General features: G+C 44.9%; 1 protein-coding gene across 4 annotated transcripts; it reads left to right on the plus strand.

Annotated features, from left to right (window-relative positions):
- The first annotated feature begins 1,605 nt into the window (after positions 1 to 1,605).
- On the plus strand, positions 1,606 to 20,722 carry LOC129816642 (transcription initiation factor TFIID subunit 1-like). 4 transcript variants are annotated; one of them, XM_055871383.1, is made up of 40 exons: positions 1,606 to 1,871; positions 2,110 to 2,224; positions 2,507 to 2,630; positions 2,804 to 2,920; positions 3,096 to 3,221; positions 3,425 to 3,666; positions 3,760 to 3,981; positions 4,241 to 4,492; positions 5,298 to 5,499; positions 5,713 to 5,823; positions 5,995 to 6,162; positions 6,299 to 6,429; positions 6,541 to 6,648; positions 6,804 to 6,977; positions 7,122 to 7,295; positions 7,483 to 7,587; positions 7,717 to 7,917; positions 8,161 to 8,302; positions 10,792 to 10,922; positions 11,016 to 11,096; positions 11,200 to 11,349; positions 11,534 to 11,659; positions 11,779 to 11,954; positions 12,070 to 12,293; positions 12,392 to 12,599; positions 12,779 to 12,950; positions 13,265 to 13,476; positions 13,680 to 13,788; positions 13,929 to 14,027; positions 14,225 to 14,402; positions 14,505 to 14,572; positions 14,756 to 14,878; positions 15,069 to 15,161; positions 15,362 to 15,514; positions 16,845 to 16,961; positions 17,951 to 18,064; positions 18,516 to 18,611; positions 18,742 to 18,958; positions 19,497 to 19,671; positions 19,795 to 20,722. In XM_055871383.1, the coding sequence occupies exons 2-40, from the start codon at positions 2,111 to 2,113 to the stop codon at positions 20,000 to 20,002; spliced, it is 5,943 nt and encodes a 1,980-aa protein (XP_055727358.1). In that variant the 5' UTR covers positions 1,606 to 1,871; position 2,110; the 3' UTR covers positions 20,003 to 20,722. The 4 variants fall into 4 exon arrangements, with proteins under 4 accessions (XP_055727358.1, XP_055727366.1, XP_055727375.1 ...); XM_055871391.1 differs by having other exon boundaries at positions 12,779 to 12,944; XM_055871400.1 differs by lacking the exon at positions 17,951 to 18,064.
- The last annotated feature ends 829 nt before the right edge of the window (positions 20,723 to 21,551 follow it).

The following is a 21,551-nucleotide window of genomic DNA, read 5'->3' on the forward strand; positions in this document are numbered from 1 at the left end:
CATTTGTGTTTCTCAACTTTGTACATGTCTTCCGTTGTATATTTGAGGCACTATTGAATGATGAAGACCTCAGCACAAAAACTGATTAAATATTAGACTGTATGCTTGTATAAACAGGAGGAATATTCAACACCTCCATTGACAGAGCCAGTGAGGGGAAGTCACCCCCTCCCCCCCAAAAAAACACATATACTCTGAGACAAGCGCCTAGATTTGGTTTTACAGTTTGTTCACATACCACAACAAAGGACAGAGAGAGCAGCTGTAGCATTCACATTGAACACTCTTACATCATACGTTGCTGTGACACCACTGTACACAAACATTTCATTGTCACTGTGCTTGGTGTAGCTCCTGTGTAGTTCAGTTGGTAGAGCATGGTGCTTGCGAAGCCTGGGTTGTGGGTTTGATTCCCATGAGGGACCAGTATGAAAATATATGCACTCACTACTGTAAGTCGCTCTACTGATAAGAGCGTCTGCTAAAATGTAAATGCATGGCCTGTCCTGAAGCATGGATGACTGGGCTCTTGACCTGGTGGTGGGCACATAGATGTGTAGTGGGAACCATATAGTTAATTATATTTCAATGGGTGGGAACATAGAATGACTATATATATCTATTAAATGACTATATTCTAATTTCCAGTGTTGGTGGAGCTACTATGAAAATGTAGTTTTCCAAGCTACCAATTACTTCACTCTGAAAGAAGTTAAGCTACCCTTAAGGAAAATATTGTTTAATTAACTAAATGTACTTTGAAAAAGGAGTTCACTACATCCAAACTACTTCTTCAAAAATTATCATATTTAAATCTGAAATGTCATAGATGACAAATTGCAAGAAAATATCACTTTGGTGTAATATGTTAACAGAATTAGTAATTTAGCTTATTAAACACAAAATCAATGTTTCAAGTTAGAATTAGGCAGGTCTGATGCCAAAAAAGAAAGGACATTATTGCCTACTTCACCTTTATTTTATTTTTGCAAAAAGAGTAGTCTGTAGTTCTAGTAGTTAGCTACACCACTACATGGCAAAAAAAAAGTTATTAACCTACTGAAAACGCTACCAAGATTTGAATTTAGTTAAACTATAACCAAGCTACTGCGAAATGTAGTTAAATGACTATTTGAACGATGTTAATCTAGTTCACTACTCCCCAACACTGCTAACACCTAATTCTTTGGATGAACATGATAAATGTAGCAAGACACTTATGTCATAAAGGCAGAGACAACCCAAGCCATGAGTGTTCACTGACATTCTCAGACCAGTGAGCTTGGTTACTTAAGGCCTAAGAAGGGCTAGGAGTCAGGTCAGGTCACATCAGGTAACAAACACCAACTTGTTACATCACGTATTAAACAACACTAGTCTTGTTGTTGAGGTAACATCACGTGGCCAGTGTGCTACTGTGCCAGTGTGCTACTGCACTTTCACACAGTCTGTGGTTGCATTGAACGGCTTTGTGCAAAAAGAATGAAAAATTGCGCATGGAATACACTATCCTGTAGGTGGCGACAAAGTACGCGTGAACGGTAAAAAAAAAAGCAACAAAAAAAGCGGGAGGGCGATCCGTCACTTGCCATCCTTCATGGAGCGGAAATGAACTATGCGCACGCGCATTGCTCAATGTTGGTTGGTGTCTGCATCGACTACATTTGAAAACAATGAAACCCATATATTTTCTTTCGAAATAACGGGTCGGTGAGGTACCCACTCTTTTACCGCGTGTGGATACTGGCGTAGTGAACGGAGGTCGCATAGGGTACTAACGTTAATTTGCCAAGCTAGCGGCAAATTGGGTCCGAGGATATTATCAAACTGGCCTTAATCCGAGGACAACTGGCCTTCCTAACTGTGTAAAAGTAACGCAAGTTAATAAGATCAAACCTTCAACATACCTATTCATTTAGTTTGTCATTCCATCCCGTTTGTTTTGATTATCATGGGTGGGTTTGCCACCCCTTTGTCACAAAACCAGGATTGGTATTTTAAAATGTCTAGTTTCACTTTTGTTCAGTTAACTGCATTTCATCTACTGTGAGGTCTATATAAACAAGAGAGAATAGATTAATCACACATTGACATTCATTGCTCTCTCAGGATGTCGGACTCAGACAGCGATGAAGACCAAGACCGCCCCTTCTCTCTCACTGGCTTTCTCTTCGGGAACATCAATGAAGATGGTCAGCTGGAGGGAGACAGTGTGCTGGACACTGTGAGTGACTATATTTTGTTAAAAGAATAAAGCATTCTGCATCGTGTGGAAATAAACACAACTGTTTTGGACACACACTAAAGTATGCCTAACAACAGGACTGAGATGTACATTTGCTGAATATGGGTTTTGTGTTATTATGTTGATCACTTGTCCACTATGTCTTTGGTGCAATGTTACTTATAAAGACAACAGACATTTTCGCACCTGGTATATTCCAATACACTTTGGCATATCAAATGCGATGTTTGTTTGACAATGCTATTTCCTACCACACCCCAGGAGTCCAAGAAGCACCTGGCTGGCCTGGGCTCTCTGGGCCTGGGCAACCTCATCACAGAGATCACAGCCAGTGAGGAGGACGATCCTGACGAGGATGGAGACACAGATGGCACAAATGCAGAGGGTAAGAGGAAGGGCATGAAGTAAGGCTGTGGGTGGGGTAGTACCGTGGCTGGGAACTGTTATTTAACTGGCTCAACATGACAGTCAATATGCTCCTTAGTTGTGTTTGTAAGTTGTGTGTCTGTAAATACTGTGATAAATGAGTGACGGTTTCATGTCCTTTTTCTTATGCAGGATGGGTGAAGAACGATGCCGATGCAGTTGATTATTCTGACATCAACGAGGTGGCTGAAGATGAGACTAAGAAGTATCGTCAGGCCATGGGCAGCCTGCAGCCTACCAGGAGAACAGGTGCAGTAATACCCATGCAACCCCAAATATGTATATGTATATACTGTACACAGCCATCTAGGAGTGCATGTACCCTAGTTTACCAGAACAGATAGATGCATGGTATTTCATTTCCACCTTCTTTATCAGAGACTTCGCATGGCCGATAACTGGACACCTTTTCTCTCTGTCTCAGATGATGAGGATGACTATGATGCGGATTGTGAGGATATTGATGCCAAGCTTATGCCCCCTCCACCTCCTCCAAGTCTCCCCACGCCTGGTGGCAAGAAAGAGGATTCCTCTCCTACGGCTGCAAGTGGTAAGGATTGGATGAGGAAGGGGCAAAAGTGCCCGTGAAAATATACTTTGTACTTATATTGAACAAGCATGATTCTTCACAATCTGGAAAGAAATACAGGGATATTGATGTATTTAATGTCAAGAATACATGCTAGTAATTTAGCACTCATAGAGTCAGTGGGGCTCTAACCCCAGTGTCTGCTATTGTTGGTTTCTCCACAGTTGGGGATGAAGGAGACGGGATCATCCTGCCCTCCATCATCGCTCCCTCCTCTCTAGTAGACAAAGTGGACTTCAGCAGCTCCTCAGATTCTGAGTCAGAGACAGACCGCCCCTCCACAGGCTCTGGGCCTGGGGGTCCTCCAACCTGCCTCAGCCTGCCCCTGGCTGGCATCATGCAGAAGGATGCTGCCAAAGCCCTGCCTGGTGTCACACAGCTCTTCCCAGAGTTCAGGCCTGGAAGGGTGAGCTGTCCTCCTTGGACACACTGTATAGGTCACCAAATATCAGAGGGCATAAATTAACATCTATCCACCCACTCCTCTGAACCCATCCAGGTGCTGCGGTTCCTTCGACTGTTTGGCCCTGGGAAGAACATGCCGTCGGTGTGGCGGAGTGCACGAAGAAAGAGGAAGAGGAAGCACCGCGACCCCCAGCCAGAGACACCCCCACCAGAGGGCGCTGAGCCCATGGAGCAGCAGGGACCAGAGAAGAAGTCTGGCTGGGACTATGAATACGCCCCACCTCCACCCCCAGAACAGTGCCTGTCTGATGACGAGGTCAGTGTGCAACAATCTCTTAGTCAGAGATATGTAGAACTGTGAAAACGTGTTTGAAATCCCTGTGAAACTGTGTGGTTATTTACCTGTATATTTTTCACAGCTTGTTTATGAGAGCTTACAAGGTTTAGTAATGTGATTCAGTCGCAGTATAATTCTGTATGGGTTTTCTCTCCTTAGAAAATGAAATGGACAAAAGAGATTACTCAAAAAGATCATCTTCAATAATTAATTCCTTGTCCCTCTCCCCTTCCCCCAGATCACCATGATGGCCCCAGTAGAGTCCAAGTTCTCCCAGACCTCTGGAGACGGGGACAAGGTGACAGAGTCCAGGCCCAAGGTGGCAGAGTGGCGCTATGGTCCGGCCCAGCTCTGGTACGACATGATGGGGGTCCCTGAGGATGGCAGTGGTTTCCACTATGGCTTCAAACTGAAGGAGGAAGAGGAAGATGAGCAGGAGAAGCAGGAGAGGCCAGAACCACCACCACCATTTTCACAACCTCCCAAAGAGGTTGGCAACTCATACACTTCACTGATGCTTTAGGATTAGGGCTGAACTCACTCATTTTGCCTCGCTTTTCCACATCCTCATTAAGAAATGCTAGAAGCAATGAGTTTTAAGTGGGTGTGTTATGTTCGATACCGTTGTGTGTTCCTCTTTACTTGAAATATCCCAAACAGCCACCGTATGTGTGATGAATGGCTTAGCAACCGCGCGGCATAGCATAACAACGTGAACGTGATTGGTCAAGAATCCCAAGCTCAGAGAATTTCCTGCTTTCTAGAGTATCAGAATCTTTAATGAAAGTTGTGTTTGTGATGCTAAAGTTAGCACACGAATGTGAGGATGTTGGAGTTGGGAAAAAACCAAGCCGTGTATAACAAACAAGTCTCATTCTTTCAAAACAACATTGCCGACGATTTTCGTCTCATTCGTTGTCTCATGTTATGTCGCAGCTGTGTTCCAAATCAATGATTATTTGGGTGCTGCCAGCCGTGGGCATTTGGGCAGGATTTAAATCTTAACCCAACCCAAGGAAAACTGTGACGTACCCTAGATTCCTTAAATCTTGCAAATTATGACCATAGTTCTACCACTTACACTTTTTAGTAAATGTTGCAACTAGTACAATTGTTTAAGAACAATATCGTTGCCACAGGCCATTTTCAACCAGAGAAGTTGGTTTTTGAGTTTAGCTCCTTTTTGATTCTCAATCTTCCATTTCTAGCTACACCTTCTTTCAACTCTTAGTTAGAAGAGAACAGACAACATTCTATAAAGACTTACCGTGTTCTTTGTGTTTTTTTCTGTCTAGGAGGGCAGTGGTGACGAAAAGGATGAACAGGCCCTGGAGAATGAGCTCTTTCTGATGGTCACCCAGCTTCAGTGGGAGGACGACATCATCTGGAACGGAGAGGACGTGAAACACAAAGGCACTAAGACCCAGCGAGCCAGTCTGGCAGGGTGGCTGCCTTCCAGCATGACGCGTAATGCCAATGCCTACAACGCACAGCAGGGTGAGAGACCCACCCACTCCACTCCAGTACCAATGAACGCAGACTGACCTGCATACTGGAGATTCCTACCTCATTGAAATCCCATCACCAAAGTGTAAACCCCAACCGTGCAGGGGTTTTAGGACTACAGTGGCAAATATAAACTGATATAATTGTTGTGTATTTGTCTGCTTTGGGTTATCTAGGTATTCATGATGTCTATCTACACTACAGGTCTGTGTAGGAGTAACTCTCAGCTGGTGCCCCCCACTCCTCCACCCATGCCCAAAGCCCCCTCCATCGGCTCTGGCTCCAAGAGAGACAAACACCACCATGACCATTATGGTACGATGAGGCTAGTTTACATGGTATCTGTTGTCGAGTGTAATTGACTGTTATAATGATGAACAACGTGATATTACAACATATTCCTACTTATCTCTGTTAGTTGACATGGTGAACGTACCACTAAAGAGTAAATCTATCACTACTGATTCCCTATTGGTCTCGCCACAGCCTCTCATGAAGATGACGCCCCCTGGTTCTCCATCTTCCCCATTGACAATGAGGAGCTGGTGTACGGGCGCTGGGAAGACAACATCATCTGGGACGACCAGGCCATGGACCGCATGCTCTCACCCCCTGTCCTTACCCTGGACCCCAACGATGAGAACATAATTTTAGGTAATGCCCCTTTCTTAGTGAACTGTGTGTACACCATTTTTCAGTCAGTTTCAACATATTATGAAATATCTTGATGGTCTGTAACCTTTTGAATGCTTTGATCTATCCACAAACCTCTGAACTTGGCCTCTTGCAGAAATCCCAGATGAGAAGGAGTCTGAGCGTACGTCCCACTCCCCGTCCAAGGAGAACAAGAAGGAGTCGGCACTGAAGAAGAGTCGCATCCTGCTGGGGAAGACTGGGGTCATAAAGGAGGAGCCTCAACAGGTACTACAGGACTGAAACAGAGAACATAACGTAGATCTGTATCTTAAATGCCATTCTGCAGTCCCTGAACTAGCCTGTTAACTCCGTTTCTGTTTGGTCTGCTGCCTACAGAACATGTCCCAGCCTGAGGTGAAGGACCCATGGAACCTGTCCAACGATGAGTTCTATTACCCCAAGCAGCAGGGCCTGAGGGGCACCTTCGGTGGCAACATCATTCAGGTGGGCACTAGATTCTCTCCTGTGATCTCTCTTCCTCTACAGATTGATCAGCAGTTAAAGAGGATAATCTTAACTATAGCGTAGGATTAACTTAGCTATGTACTGAATGTTCACAGTAGTTGTATGTAACCTTCTCTGTCTATCTTTCCCTCCAGCACTCCATCTCTGCAGTGGAGCTGAGGCAGCCGTTCTTCCCTACTCACATGGGACCCATGAAGCTGCGTGGGTTCCACCGGCCCTCTCTGAAGAAGTACTCGTTCGGGACGTTGTCCCAGCCAGGTCCCCACGCAGCACAGCCCCTACTCAAACAGATCAAGAAGAAGGCCAAGGTGAGGCCCCAGAACTTACCTCATCCACCTCCATCCTTCTCTCTGTCTTAACACAGGTCATCAGGAATGCGTCTGTCTGTCTGTGTGTGTTGATAACCCTGTTTGTGTGTGATTTGCGTTAAATGTATTTTTCTGTGCCCATAGATGCGAGAGCAGGAACGCCAGGCTTCCGGTGGCGGTGACATGTTCTTCATGCGGACAGCTCAGGATCTGACGGGGAAAGACGGAGACCTGATTCTGGCAGAGTACAGCGAGGAATACCCTCCGCTCATCATGCAAGTCGGCATGGCAACCAAGATCAAGAACTACTACAAGAGAGTGAGTCACTGCACTAGTCTTTCAACTACCGTTTCCCTTGCATCAACATTGATTAGCATTTACTAAAAACAGAACCACCCCAGTGGTTATTTTCCTTCCTCTATTGTCTATGAGTTGTGTTTTGTTAACATATGTGTAAATACACTTTAAAATCGAATAAACGTGAAACATGGCTGTTTCCCCTCAGAAACCAGGCAAGGACCCTGGAGCTCCAGACTGTAAGTACGGAGAGACGGTGTACTGCCACACCTCTCCCTTCCTGGGCTCCCTGCACCCCGGGCAGCTGCTCCCGGTCAGTACCACATTCATTACAGTGATTCACATGACAATTTATTGATGTTTGAAAAATAATTTGCTCTGAATGGGCCTGATACCCAGAAAGAGAAAATGTAGAGCTCTGTCATGTCTTTCTTTCTTTTAGGCTTTTGAGAACAACCTTTTCCGCGCCCCCATCTACCTCCACAAGATGCCAGAGACAGATTTCCTGGTGCTGCGTACACGGCAGGGCTACTTCATCAGAGAGCTGGTGGACATCTTTGTGGTTGGACAGCAGTGTCCGCTCTATGAGGTGCCTGGACCCAACTCCAAACGAGCCAACACCCATATCAGAGACTTCCTGCAGGTATACCTTGCGATACACACACACGCATACGCAGACGCGCACATTACAGCATCTGCAAATCCACACACTCTCTCTCTCACACACACACACACACACACACACACACACACACACACACACACACACACACACACACACACACACACACACACACACACACACACACACACACATTGTCACACAAGAGAAAGCACACTTAAATAATGCATTCTTGCCAACACTCATGTCTCCTCTTCCGTGCAGGTGTTTATCTATCGGTTGTTTTGGAAGAGTAAAGATCGCCCTAGGAGAATCCGTATGGAGGACATAAAGAAAGCCTTCCCCTCACATTCAGAAAGCAGCATCCGCAAACGCCTAAAACTCTGTGCTGACTTCAAGCGTACAGGTAGAAACAGCTAACCTTACTTACCCTAGCCTTATCGAGAATCAGGCTTCCCTAAAACGGGAAGCCTGGGGAAGTTTTAATGGCAGAAAAATGGCTGGGTGGAGACTTGCAATCAGTGACGCTACGCAACACGTCAAACAAATCAAATGCCTAGTGTTGTAGGTGCAACAGTGCGTAAGAATTGCTTGAGTTGCAGATTAAAACCCATCAAAATATGTTGATATATGTTGATTTTGTGTATAGAGCACACTTCTGGCAAAACAGACGAACATAACACGTACCACCAACGGGCATGTGGGGTGAGGGTTCATGAAATGTAACATGCAATCAAAGTCTTGCCACTGGGAGCCAGCAGACCATTCAAACCGCTTTTGTAATAAAAAAGTATTCAGACCTCCAAGTGATGTGATTTTGGAGGAATGGCAACGCAAGACTATGCTTACCCCAATACTACTGTATAGCCTTGTGTTTGTCAGTAGTACAGTATGGCGCACTGTCCTTCATTGTTTGTTCTCACAAAGATGAATAAGTAATGCAGAAATGTGAATATGCCTCGTCAACTTTGTCACTCACAACTGTCAAACAATCCTGATTTCCTCTTAAAGGGATACTGCGAAATGTTTAGGTCATTTTTCTATGTACCCAGAGTCAGACAAACTGATGGATACCATTTTTGTATCTCTGTGCTAGTGCTGAGTGATTATGCGAAATGTCTACTATTTCTTTGTTTTAAACAACTGACTGACGTTGGTTCAATTATTTGAATTCCATTTCGTTCTGTTTTTTTCTCTGAGCTGGATATGCAGTTTCTGAAGAGAGAAATCAGATCAAGCCCAAACTATGCGGTGTAGTAAGGAGTTGTAGTTTCCAACAGGCCAATATTCTGCATAGTTTAGTGCAGAAAACGTCGTAATTAACTACAATGACCATAATCCATTGCGCGTCCACCTATTTGTCTGGTCTGTTTGGAGCAGACACGGAGGCAGAGAGAAGAGGGAACGTGCGCTCATCAGGGATAGTTTTTATTTAACTAGGCAAGTCCGTTAAGAACAAATTCTTATTTACAATGACAGCCTAGGAACAGTGGGTTAACTGCTGAACTGTTAACTTGTTCAGGGGCAGAACAACAGATTTATACTTTGACAGCTCGGGGATTCGATCTAGCAAGCTTTCGGTTACTGGCCCAACACTATCTGAAAGCTATCTGAAAATACATGTTCTAAGTGATTGATAGTTGGTATTCAGTAGTCATAAAAGTATGCATTATTTACTTTGAAGAACTACTAATTATAGTGATTTTGTCAGACAGCATAGGCAGCAGCTCTAAAGAGATGAGATAATGAAATAATAAAGTAATGAAATAAAGCAAATATTTTATTAAAGTAATGTGAATAAATGATGGTTAATAAGTGATAAGCAGTAATGGGTGGTCACTACCATCGTGGTACTTTTATTAATTGTTTTATTCTGTTACAGCATTCAACCCACATAATGCATAGTAAAAAAATATATATATGAAATCGGCAAACCGTGATAATTTTTTAAAAATCGAACCGAAACCGAACCAACCTCAAAAAGCACAAATCGCTCAGCACTACTCTGCGTACAGTTGGGATATTATTGAAGTTATCATATTGTTAGCTTAGCGCAATTGCTGGAAGTCTCCCGGTACAGTAGCTAGCTCCTCTCAAAATGTTACTGATAGTCATAAGAAACAAGATCCTCACTCTCTGTCCCGTTGTCTCATAGAGATGTATAGAGATCGCAATATTGTATCTGTCTCTTTGGCGCTGCCCAACGGTTTCTAAGACTATAAATGACCAACCACCAAGCTCTGGAGTAGTTAGGTCAAGGTTCTCTGCTTTTGAGAGGAGCTGCCTACTGTAACTGAAGACTTCCAGCAATTGTGGTTTGCTGATTTAAACTTTCCCCAAACTGCACGCAGAGACATAAAAATAATATCCATGAGTTCATCTGACTCTGGGTAAGTAGAGAAACAACCTAAATCTCAATCTCGCAGTATCCCTTTGACGTTTCTACTCCCGTGTGATCTCAGAGAAGTGTTGAGGTGTAAGAAAGAGAGGTGACTCTGATGCTTAGCTGTGTGAGCTCAGAGATGGTGTGCCTTTTGACTGACATGCGTCAGGAAAGAGAGATGTCAGAATATTCTGGATGTGGAGTTTACTGTGGAGGTAAGGTGTGGTCTGAGGAAAGCATCAGTAAGGTACCAGCGGTTTTCATGGCCCTTTGTTAATATCTGTTGTTCTGCTCCTGCAACACCTCTGCTTTTGAGCCTACAAGACGCTTCAGTTGATGGAGAAAAAAAATATATCCAAAGGGTATAAGATCTTTGGCGAGGGGGAATTCTCATGCGACATGCGTTCATTAATCTTACAAAGCTGCAAGTTGGGCAGTAAGGGTGGAGTTAAGATAACGTTGTTAATATTTGTTATATGATTTAATATAATTTGCCCTCCCCCTGTTCCCAGGGATGGACTCTAACTGGTGGGTGCTGAAGCCTGACTTCAGGCTGCCTACTGAGGAGGAGATCAGGGCCATGGTGTCTCCAGAGCAGTGCTGTGCCTACTACAGCATGCTGGTGGCAGAGCAGAGACTGAAGGTAAGACTGACAGTGCCTAAACAAAGAGCCTATCTGTCATATTGGTATTCTGTGTGAACTATACCATAACTTCTCTCTCTCTCTCTCCACCAGGATGCTGGATATGGTGAAAAGTCCTTCTTTGCTCCAGAGGAAGAGAACGAGGAAGATTTCCAGATGAAGATTGATGATGAGGTTCAGCTCCACTCTGCTTCCTTTTCATAAAACAATGATTTTGATGTTGAAAAAAAGGATGATCATACATGATCTCACCCGTGTTCTCTGTGGTCCACCCTAGGTCCGTACGGCCCCTTGGAACACGACTCGAGCCTTCATCGCTGCCATGAAGGGGAAGTGTCTGCTGGAGGTCATGGGGGTGGCCGACCCCACAGGTTGTGGAGAGGGATTCTCCTACGTCAAAGTGCCCAACAAGCCCACTCAACAAAAGGTACTTCCTCTTTGTTTTACTCCAGTGCACTGAAACACTTCTGCCAGATCCATATTCAGACCAGGGGGCCATAATTCCAGTCATAGCCTTTCTGACAAAAATATTTTCCATTCAATAGTTTTTTGATGATTATTTAATCATTTATTACTGAGCTAAAGGTTATTTTGTTATTTGTCGTGTTTAGGCCCAGGATGACCGGGAGCCACAACCTGCTAAGAAGACTGTGACAGGGACAGACGCTGATCTGAGAAGACTATCACTAAAAAACGCCAAGCAGCTGCTGCGCAAGTTTGGTGTTCCAGAGGAGGAGGTAATCACGTAGTAATAGCATATTACATAATAATGTCTTAAGTTCCCTCATTTCTTCCACCAACCTAAGTATGAAGGTCAGATCAATCTCTTAAACCTGTGTGTATATTTGCGTTTCAGATAAAGAAGCTGTCTCGTTGGGAGGTGATTGATGTGGTGAGGACCATGTCTACAGAGCAGGCGCGCTCTGGCGAGGGGCCCATGAGCAAATTTGCCCGCGGGTCCCGCTTCTCTGTAGCCGAACACCAGGAGCGCTACAAGGAGGAGTGCCAGAGGATCTTTGACTTGCAAAACAAGTGAGGCCATCCCATCCTCCATTCCCCCTCTATCCAGATTACCATAATTCACCACCCATTTCCTATAGGGATGCTGTAAGTTGATGTGATGTTCTACCCTCTACTTGCTCCCCAGAGTATTGGAGTCCACAGAGGTCCTGTCCACAGACACAGACAGCAGCTCAGCGGAGGACAGTGACTTTGAGGAGATGGGGAAGAACATTGAGAACATGCTGCAGAACAAGAAGACCAGCTCCCAGCTGTCCAGAGAGAGGGAGGAGCAGGAGAGGAAGGAGCTGCAGAGGATGCTGATGGGAGAGGAGAGCGACCACAAGGGACGCAAAGCACGCAAGGGCTTCTGTAAGTGGCGTGTGTATGCATGTGCGTTTCAGGATTTTTTCATGTATGTTTACTGGAGTGTGTGTGCAAGTCCAATCTCTCTCTGTGTGTCCCTGCAGCCAGTGCTTTGTCCACGGGCTCCCATAAAGATGACGACACGTCCTCGGTCACCAGCCTGAACTCGTCCGCCACGGGACGGCGCCTCAAAATCTACCGCACCTTCAGAGACGAGGACGGCAAGGAGTATGTCCGCTGTGAGACGGTCCGCAAACCCTCCGTCATTGACGCCTACACCAGAATCAGAACCACCAAGGACGACGACTTCATGTAAGTGTGTGTGTGTGTGTGTGTGTGTGTGTGTGTGTGTGTGTGTGTGTGTGTGTGTGTGTGTGTGTGTGTGTGTGTGTGTGTGTGTGTGTGTGTGTGTGTGTGTGTAATATGAGTGTTTGGTCTGTGTGCAGTGTATCCAACCTCACACAGTCTTTGTCTACCTCCTGCCAATGTAGAAAGAAGTTTGCGCTGTTTGACGAGCAACATAGAGAGGAGATGAGGAAGGAGCGGCGGCGGATCCAGGAGCAGCTGAGGAGGCTGAAGAGGAACCAGGAGAAGGACAGGTTCAAGAGCCCCCCTGAGAAGAAGGCCAAGAAGATCAAGGAGAGGCCAGACCTCAAGGTAAAAGTAAGCTTGCCAGCCCATAATGATTCATCTCCAAGACTATCCTCACCTGCTTTTCCATAACCTGCCGTCTGTTTTCCTGCTGACCTGCTGTCTCGAAAATAGGATAATTTAGTTCAAGATAAACCTTCCTCACTTTTTTCACACTTTTCTTTATTAGCAATATATTATATTGCTTATAATAAGCATGATAACGTAGTGTTTGGTGTACTACAGTGAAGGTAGCATGATGTGATGCAGTGACTTGCAGTCCACGTTGTTATGTACAGTGTTTGTCTGGTTGTTAACTACATCTCTTCTTACCCCCTCTGCCCTAGCTGAAGTGCGGAGCTTGCGGTGCCATCGGGCACATGCGAACCAACAAGTTCTGCCCACTGTACTACCAGACCAATGCTCCGCCCTCCAACCCTGTTGCCATGACGGAGGAGCAAGAGGAGGAGCTGGAGAAGACTGTCATCCACAATGACAATGAGGAACTCATTAAAGTGGAGGGAACCAAGATCGTCCTGGGCAAGCAGCTCATCGAGAGGTACAAACCATACACACACTGACAGGAAAGGGCAGCAGTTCTAATTTCTTTCCAAATCACGACTGAATATCAGTAGTCTTGTTCACTCTCTTTGCGGACCAAAAGCTCCTATAGTGTTCCTTATGCTCTCTACGTCTGTCTAAATGTTAGGGATATATTACCTTGTGCTGCTGTGTAAAGGACCATGTTGTCTCCTCTCACAGTGCTGATGAGGTGCGCAGGAAGTCCCTGGTGCTGAAGTTCCCCAAACAGCAGCTTCCCCCCAAGAAGAAGAGACGTGTTGGGAACAACGTACACTGTGACTACCTAAATGTGAGCCTGGTTGCCAGTTACCATATTTTGCATTGGTTGCGTTTGACTATTCAGTTAAAGCGAGCTCTGGAGAATATTTAACACTGTGATAGTTATGCCTTAGCTCTCTGTGGTTTTTGTTTTGTTTCATCCTCTCACAGAGGCCCCACAAATCCATCCACCGCAGACGCACTGACCCCATGGTCACCCTGTCCTCAGTCCTGGAGAGTATTATCAACGACATGCGGGATCACCCCAATGTAAGACACACACACACACACACACACACACACACACACACACACACACACACACACACACACACACACACACACACACACAACCCACTGCTTACAGACAGACAGTGCCTACACTCCTCCGACCACTATAGGTTTCTCTCTCACATACACACACACTTTTTTCTCTCTAAATGGGTTGTCTTTACCTCTTGTCACAGACATACCCCTTCCACACACCAGTCAATGCCAAGGTGGTAAAGGACTACTATAAGATCATCCCTCGTCCCATGGATCTGCAGACGCTGCGGGAGAATGTGCGCAAGCGTGTGTACCCCTCCCGGGAAGAGTTCAGAGAGAACGTGGAGCTCATTGTCAAGAACAGCGCGACATACAACGGTACAACTCTAAACCACTTGAAGCCTTAGAGAATGACTAATATTTTACTGTGACCGACTGTTCTGTAACTTATTGAGACTGTAATTGTTGCGGTGTATTCAGGTGCCAAGCATCCAATAACCCAGGTGGCTCAGACTATGCTGGACCTTTGTGATGAGAAACTGAAAGAGGTACGTGTGAATGTTCACGCTGATGGATTCCTGGATGGGTGCCATTTGAGACACAGCCCAATTTCTGGTCCACTGTGTGTAGAAGTAGAAGGAAAATGTTCAGCAACTCTTGGGAGACAATGGAAGTGGCCTTCAATGGTACTTGTTAATAATTAAATGGGTGCATTCCTTTGTCCTTTGTAGAAGGAAGACAGGCTGGTGAGACTGGAGAAAGCTATCAACCCCCTGCTGGACGATGATGACCAGGTGGCCTTTTCCTTCATCCTGGACAACATCGTCACTCAGAAGATGATGGCCGTGCCTGACGTGAGTGGAGCTCCACCCAATCATCAGGGTGTTTGCTTTCTTTCGGGCGCTTCAGATGTCACTGAGACTATCTGCTATTTGTATTTTCTTTGTGACTTAATTAAGTCATTTCACTGAGCAGTTTTTTCTTTGCTCTTAAATGTACAAAACTGCCATAACTGTCCTTACTCTGCCTCTGTCTCCTCTTCAGTCTTGGCCGTTCCACCATCCAGTCAACAAGAAGTTTGTTCCAGATTACTACAAAGTGATAGTCCAACCCATGGACCTAGAGAATGTCCGCAAGGTGAGTTATGGGAAGGAGACTTCAGTGTTAGCCTTGAGGAAAACCACAACAAAGACACATTTTGGATCCCTCTGATGCCAAGATGGATCAAACCTATATGTAGTTGATGGTAATATTTGTAATATACAGGTAGATGATCATATGTATAATATAACCATTAGTGTTATTTAAAAGTCTCCCTGTGTGCTGTGGTCCAACAGAACATATCCAAACACAAGTACCAGAACCGGGATGTGTTCCTGTTTGACGTCAGCCTGGTCCACACCAACAGTGTCAAGTACAACGGACCAGACAGCCCTTACACCAATACGGCCCTGGAGATAGTCAACGTATGCAAGCAGACCCTGGCAGAGGTGTGTGTATGAAAGAGAAACTGCAAGAGAAGGTCATAATGAAACTACACTGAACAAAAAATATAAATGCAACATGTAAAGTGTTGGTCCCATGTTTCATAAGAGGAAATTAAAGATCCCAGAAATGTTCCATGCGCACAAAAAGCCTAATTCGCTCAAATATTGATCACGTATTTGTTTACATCTCTGTTAGTGGACATTTCTTAGGCGTGGCATATTAAGAAGCTGATTAAACATCATGATCATTGCACAGGGCTACCTTGTGCTGGGGACAATTAAAGGCCACCCTAAAATGTGCAGTTTTGTCATACAACAGAATGCCACAGATGTCTCAAGTTTTGAGGGAGCGTTCAATTGGCATGCTGTCCGCAGGAATTCCCACCAGGGCTGTTGCCAGAGAATGTAATGTTCATTTCTCTACCATAAGCCGCCTCCAATGTCGTTTTAAAGAATTTGGCAGTACGTCCAACCGGCCTCAACCGCAGACCACGTGTATGGCGTCGTGTGGGCAAGTGGTTTGCTGATGTCAACGTTGTGAACAGAGTGCCCCATAGTGGCGGTGGGGTTGTGGTATGGTCAGGCATAAGATACAGACAACGAACTCAACAGCATTTTATCGATGGCGATTTGAATACACAGAGATACCGTGACAAGATCCTGAAGCCCATTGTGGTGCCATTCATCCACCGCCATCACCTCATGTTTCAGCATGATAATGCACGGCCCCATTTCGCAAGGATCTGAACACAATTCCTGGAACCTGAAAATGTCCCAGTTCTTCCATGGCCTGCATACTCACCAGACATGTCACCCATTAAGCATGTTTTGGATGCTGAGGATCGACGTGTACGGCAGCGTGTTCCAGTTCCCGCCAATATCCAGCAATTTCGCACAGCCGTTGAAGAGGAGTGGGAAACATTCCACAGGCCAGAATCTACATTCTGATCAACTCAATGTGAAGGAGATGGCACGCTGCATGAGGCAAATTAATGGTGGTCACACCAGATACTGACTGGTTTTCTGATCCACGCCCCTACTTAAAAATATTATTTTTAAGATATCTGTGACCGACAGATGCATATCTGTATTCCCAGTTATGTGAAACCCATAGATTAGGGCCTAATGAATTTATTTCAATTGATTGATTTCCTTATATTAACTGTAACTCAGTAAAATCTTTGAAATTGTTGCATGTTGTTTATATTTTTGTTCAGTATAATTAATTGACATCTTTATGCCTTGTCAGATGATGAATCATATTTATGGCTTCATTATGTTGCCTCTGCCAAGGATAATGTAATAATTTGACTGTTGCTTGATATCTCCCCAGTATGATGAGCACCTGACCCAGCTGGAGAAGGACATCTCCACAGCTAAAGAGGCAGCTCTGGATGCAGCAGACCTGGATAGCCTGGACCCCATGACTCCAGGAACCTACACACCACAGGTAGCAATGTTCCTGTCCCATGTATGGCCCAGAAACAGCCCAGATACTAACAATAAGACCTTAGAGTCACCAAATAAAGTACCTCAACACGCCCCTCTCCACGCCCCCACCTGCTCCAGAGTTGGGGAATGCCACTCTTCTCCAAATACTTATTTTTTAACCTCTGTCTGCTGTAGTCTCTCCCTCCACATTACATATACCTCTTCACATTCTAGTCTTTCTCTGCCTCGTCATTCCTCTTTAGCACTCTTGTATGTGTCAATTTAGTAGCTGTTTCTATAGTTTATCTATGCCTTAGTCTCTACAGTGGCCTGGGAAAGTATTCACCCCCCTTGGCATTTTTCCTATTTTGTTGCCTTTCAACCTGGAATTAAAATGGATTTTTGGGGGGTTTGTATCATTTGATTTACACAACATGCCTACGACTTTGAAGATGCAAAATATTTTTTATTGTGAAACAAACAAGAAATAAGACCAAAAAAAAACAGAACTTGAGTGTGCATAACTATTCATCCCCCCAAAGTCAATACTTTGTAGAACCACCTTTTGCAGCAATTACAGCGACAAGTCTCTTGGGGTATGTCTCTATAAGCTTGGCACATCTAGCCACTGGGATTTTTTCCCATACTTCAAGGCAAAACTGCTCCAGATCCTTCAAGTGGGATAGATTCCGCTGGTGTGCAGCAGTCTTTAAGTCATACCATGAATACATAGGCACGCACAACTTTTCCGTTGTATTTTTTTTGAAACAAGTAATTCTTTCCATTTCACTTCACCAATTTAGACTATTTTGTGTATGTCCATTACATGAAATCCAAATAAAAATATATTTTAATTACAGGTTGTAATGCAACAAAATAGGAAAAACGTCAAGGGGGATGAATACTTTTGTAAGGCACTGTATATTCTCCTTCCTACCATGTGTTTATCTCTTCTCCCTCTTTCCTTTCTCTGTGTGTGTGTGGTGGGGGCGGGTGGGGGGGGGGCAGCCTGCTGATGTGTTTGACAGCAGTGCCTCTGTGAGCCTGCACAGAGAGACCAGCCTTTTCTCTGAGGTTGAGGCATCTCTAATGGCTGTTCCAGAGAAGAGGGGGGTAGGGCAGGTACGGAGAGAGATCACTCAGGAGTGCAACGGGCGTCTGTCTCATCCAGGGGTCACCTGGCTTCTATCCACCCTCCTCCGTCTCCCCTCCCATTCCCCCCATTCCTCCTTGCACATTCACCTGGTCCTCCCTTACAGTTCTTCCCTCTGCATTCCCACAGTGTGGATCCTGACTGGTGCATGCTCCTCCTAACTAGGAGCCATTCTAAGATCCCTTTGTGCTTTTCATTCCTAAGACAAAGATGGTTCCTTCCCATAATTAATTTGGTTCCAGTTTCGCTTGTATGTTACTTTTGCTACTAATTGTGACTGCCTGTCATACTAGCATTCTGTTTGCCTGGCCAATTATACATTTTCAGGCATCTCCATTGCTTCACAAGTTATCACTCTGTCTTTCCCCAGAAGTATATTTTCCTGTCTCAGTGTCGCTTAACTTCTCCGTGTGTCTCCAGGGTCGTCATAGAAGGCTAGGAGAGGAGGAGTCAGACGTGGACATCGAGGGCTTCGAGGAGGAGGATGATGACGGCAAGCCCAAGACACCAGCTCCTGTAAGACTCAGATCATGAAGAAACAATATGGGTTTGAGAGATGGTTTTTGAAAGAGAGACATGGCAGATTTGAAGACAGTCTGTAGTTCAGGAAAATTAGTTATTTTGATGTTGATGACCTGTTCCCCAGGCAGAGGATGGTGAGGGAGACCTGGAGGATGAGGATGATGAAGAGGAGATGCTGCTGCTGCCGCCCCGCAGAAGGCTGCAGGGCCACGAGGACGATGATTATGACGAGGATGAAGGCTCCAGTCGGCCAGCCCAGGCCAGCGTGCTGTACCAGGACCTGCTCATGTCAGACGGAGAGGATGACGCCAGCGAAGAGGAGGGAGATAACCCGTTCTCCTGTGAGTCACACTAGGGTGGAGGTTGTCATAGGATGGAGTAAGATGGTGAAACCAAATGACATATTGGTTTCCTTACCCTGTAAGCAGTCTATAGACAAGGTATAACATCAATCCATGCTTTGGTTTAGTTTCCCTGGCACTGTTTCCATATTTCTAACGTTTTAGCATTTGTCATGGGACCGATAAAATGATCTGTGACTTTGTTTAGCTTCACAATCAATTTTAGATATTTTCGGACGATTTGGACATGATGCATGAAAAATGCTAATATCTGTCCCATGACTTGAATGGGATTTGTGCTACAAATGCTAAAATGTTAGCATGTGGAAACAGTAGCAAGAAAACCAAAGCATGGATTGCTGTCATACCTTGTCCATAGTCTGCTTACAGGGTAAGGAAACCTAGGTGTCCTTTTGTAATTTGGGTGAACTTTCCCTTTAAAATCTACATCCTATGATTGGAGGATTTCTGGAGTACACTAGGGACTGTGTTTGAAATGTGAGGTTCTAACTGTGTTGCCTCTCCTGTCCCGCCTCAGCTATCCAGCTGTCAGAGAGTGGCAGTGACTCAGACAGAGAGGTGGAGGTGCGTCCCCCGCCCCCTCCCAGACCCCACCATGAGACGGCCCGCATGGGCCTGGAGCAGGACGAGAGCATGATGTCATACGGGGAAGAGGTGCCGGATGAGACCCACCTGGAGGACAGTAATGTCAGGTACAACACCATGGCCGACACATTATATACAGTTCAAGGTGTATTTGCATCGTTGTTTGGATCTTGGGCCCTATTAACCCATACTTTACCCTTCCCTCTCTTTCTCTCCCCCCTTCCCCATAGTTATGGGAGTTATGAGGGTCAGACCCACACCCAGACTTCCAGCATGGGCAATGGAGAGGGCTACGGCATAAGTGAGGAGGAGGAGGAAGAGGCAGCTCGGAGGAGAGGTCCCAGTGTGTTGTCCCAGGTGCAGCTGAGTGAGGATGAGGAGGACAGCGAAGAGTTCAGGTCCATCGGGGGAGAAAGTGACTTAGACTCAGACAACTAGAGAAGTGTTCCTGCATACATATACACACACACACTCAGACGCAAATGCTCTTACAACCATAAAGACAGACAGAGAGAGCCACACCTATACACAGGAATAGATGATCTCAGGCTCAGTAAATGAAAACACCCTGAAGTTGCAGGCTGAATTACATTCACGTACTGTCATAACTTTATCTGGTGGCAGTCAATCCCTCAGTGTTAGACTTTGTTTGCTGCCCAGTCATTAACACACCTATAACGTCTCTACAATTAAACTTCTCTGTGAGATCAATATTGTACAAAATATTCAATCAATTGAAAGAGAGCTCTTCTATTATGGCAGGATTACATTGTAGTTGATGCTTTTAGTCAATGTTTTCTACTGGTTATGCTTTTTTCAATGTACCAACACGTGTATGTATGTATGTATGTATATATATATATAATTTTTTTTTCCCAATGATTTACCTTGAATAGCATTTTATTTCATGGTTGAGCAAAAGTTAGATTATTGAATATTTGAATAGTCAACTTTAACCATTGTTTGTTAGCAGTGCCAGGTCTCATCCTAACCTTGTGTCTGTGAGACACTGAGTTGAGTGCTTGCGTGATACTGTTATTCCCCATTACCTATTATGATTGCAGCCTGGATGTTCAGGCATTTGAGATGTTTCCAGTACTGTTGTTAGGAAACTCTCAAACTTTTAAGGAGATCCTAAATAAATGCTGTAAAACCGGATATGATGCCTTCATCTTTTCATTGTTTTTGTGACTAAATGTTAACAGTATCTTATGTAACCAAGTTGAAATTGTCTTTTCGTGTTACGCATGTCTTGCTTATCAAAAGAAAGGCACTGTTCAATACCAATATACAGTAGTAGCACATGAACAATATTTTATCAGCAAATCATTGTATTACTATATTAGGGAGCCACTTACAGATGCTGTCTGCTCCCACAGGGTATAGTCCAAGGTGTTAATGTGGTGCCATGTTGATGTTGTGTGTTCTATAACCAAGGTCTTTCATTTTTTTCCTATAATGCCACACCTTTTTCCTATCCTGCCAAACCTTTTTTCTATCCTGCCACACCTTTTTCCGATCCTGCCACACCTTTTTCCGATCCTGCCACATTTATCTTATTCATGACAGTGGTCATTAAAGCTGGTGCTGGAACATGAACTCTGCTCCACAGTAAACAGATTATTATTGTAAGGAGTCACATAGATGACGTGTCAAGTATAAAGTATGCCTCGAGGACTTTGTGTGTGGACAAAATATGCTAAACTCAGCAAAAAAAGAAACGTCCTCTCACTGTCAACTGCGTTTATTGTCATGCAGGGTTATGTCAGGATGAGCCTGCAGGAAGGGTACAACATGAGGGAGGAGGATGTCTTCCCTATAAACGCACAGCGTTGAGATTGCCTGCAATGACAAGCTCAGTCCGATGATGCTGTGACTCACCGCCCCAGACCATGACGGGGGACGGGGGGGGGGGGGGGGGGGGGGGGCAGGGGAGAGAGGTTGCTCCCGTATAGTCGTCTGCTAGAACCGAGGGGGTTCTGGTTTT

The sequence above is a fragment of the Salvelinus fontinalis genome, chromosome 2 (assembly GCF_029448725.1).
Source record: "Salvelinus fontinalis isolate EN_2023a chromosome 2, ASM2944872v1, whole genome shotgun sequence".
Classification (NCBI taxonomy): Eukaryota; Metazoa; Chordata; class Actinopteri; order Salmoniformes; family Salmonidae; genus Salvelinus; species Salvelinus fontinalis.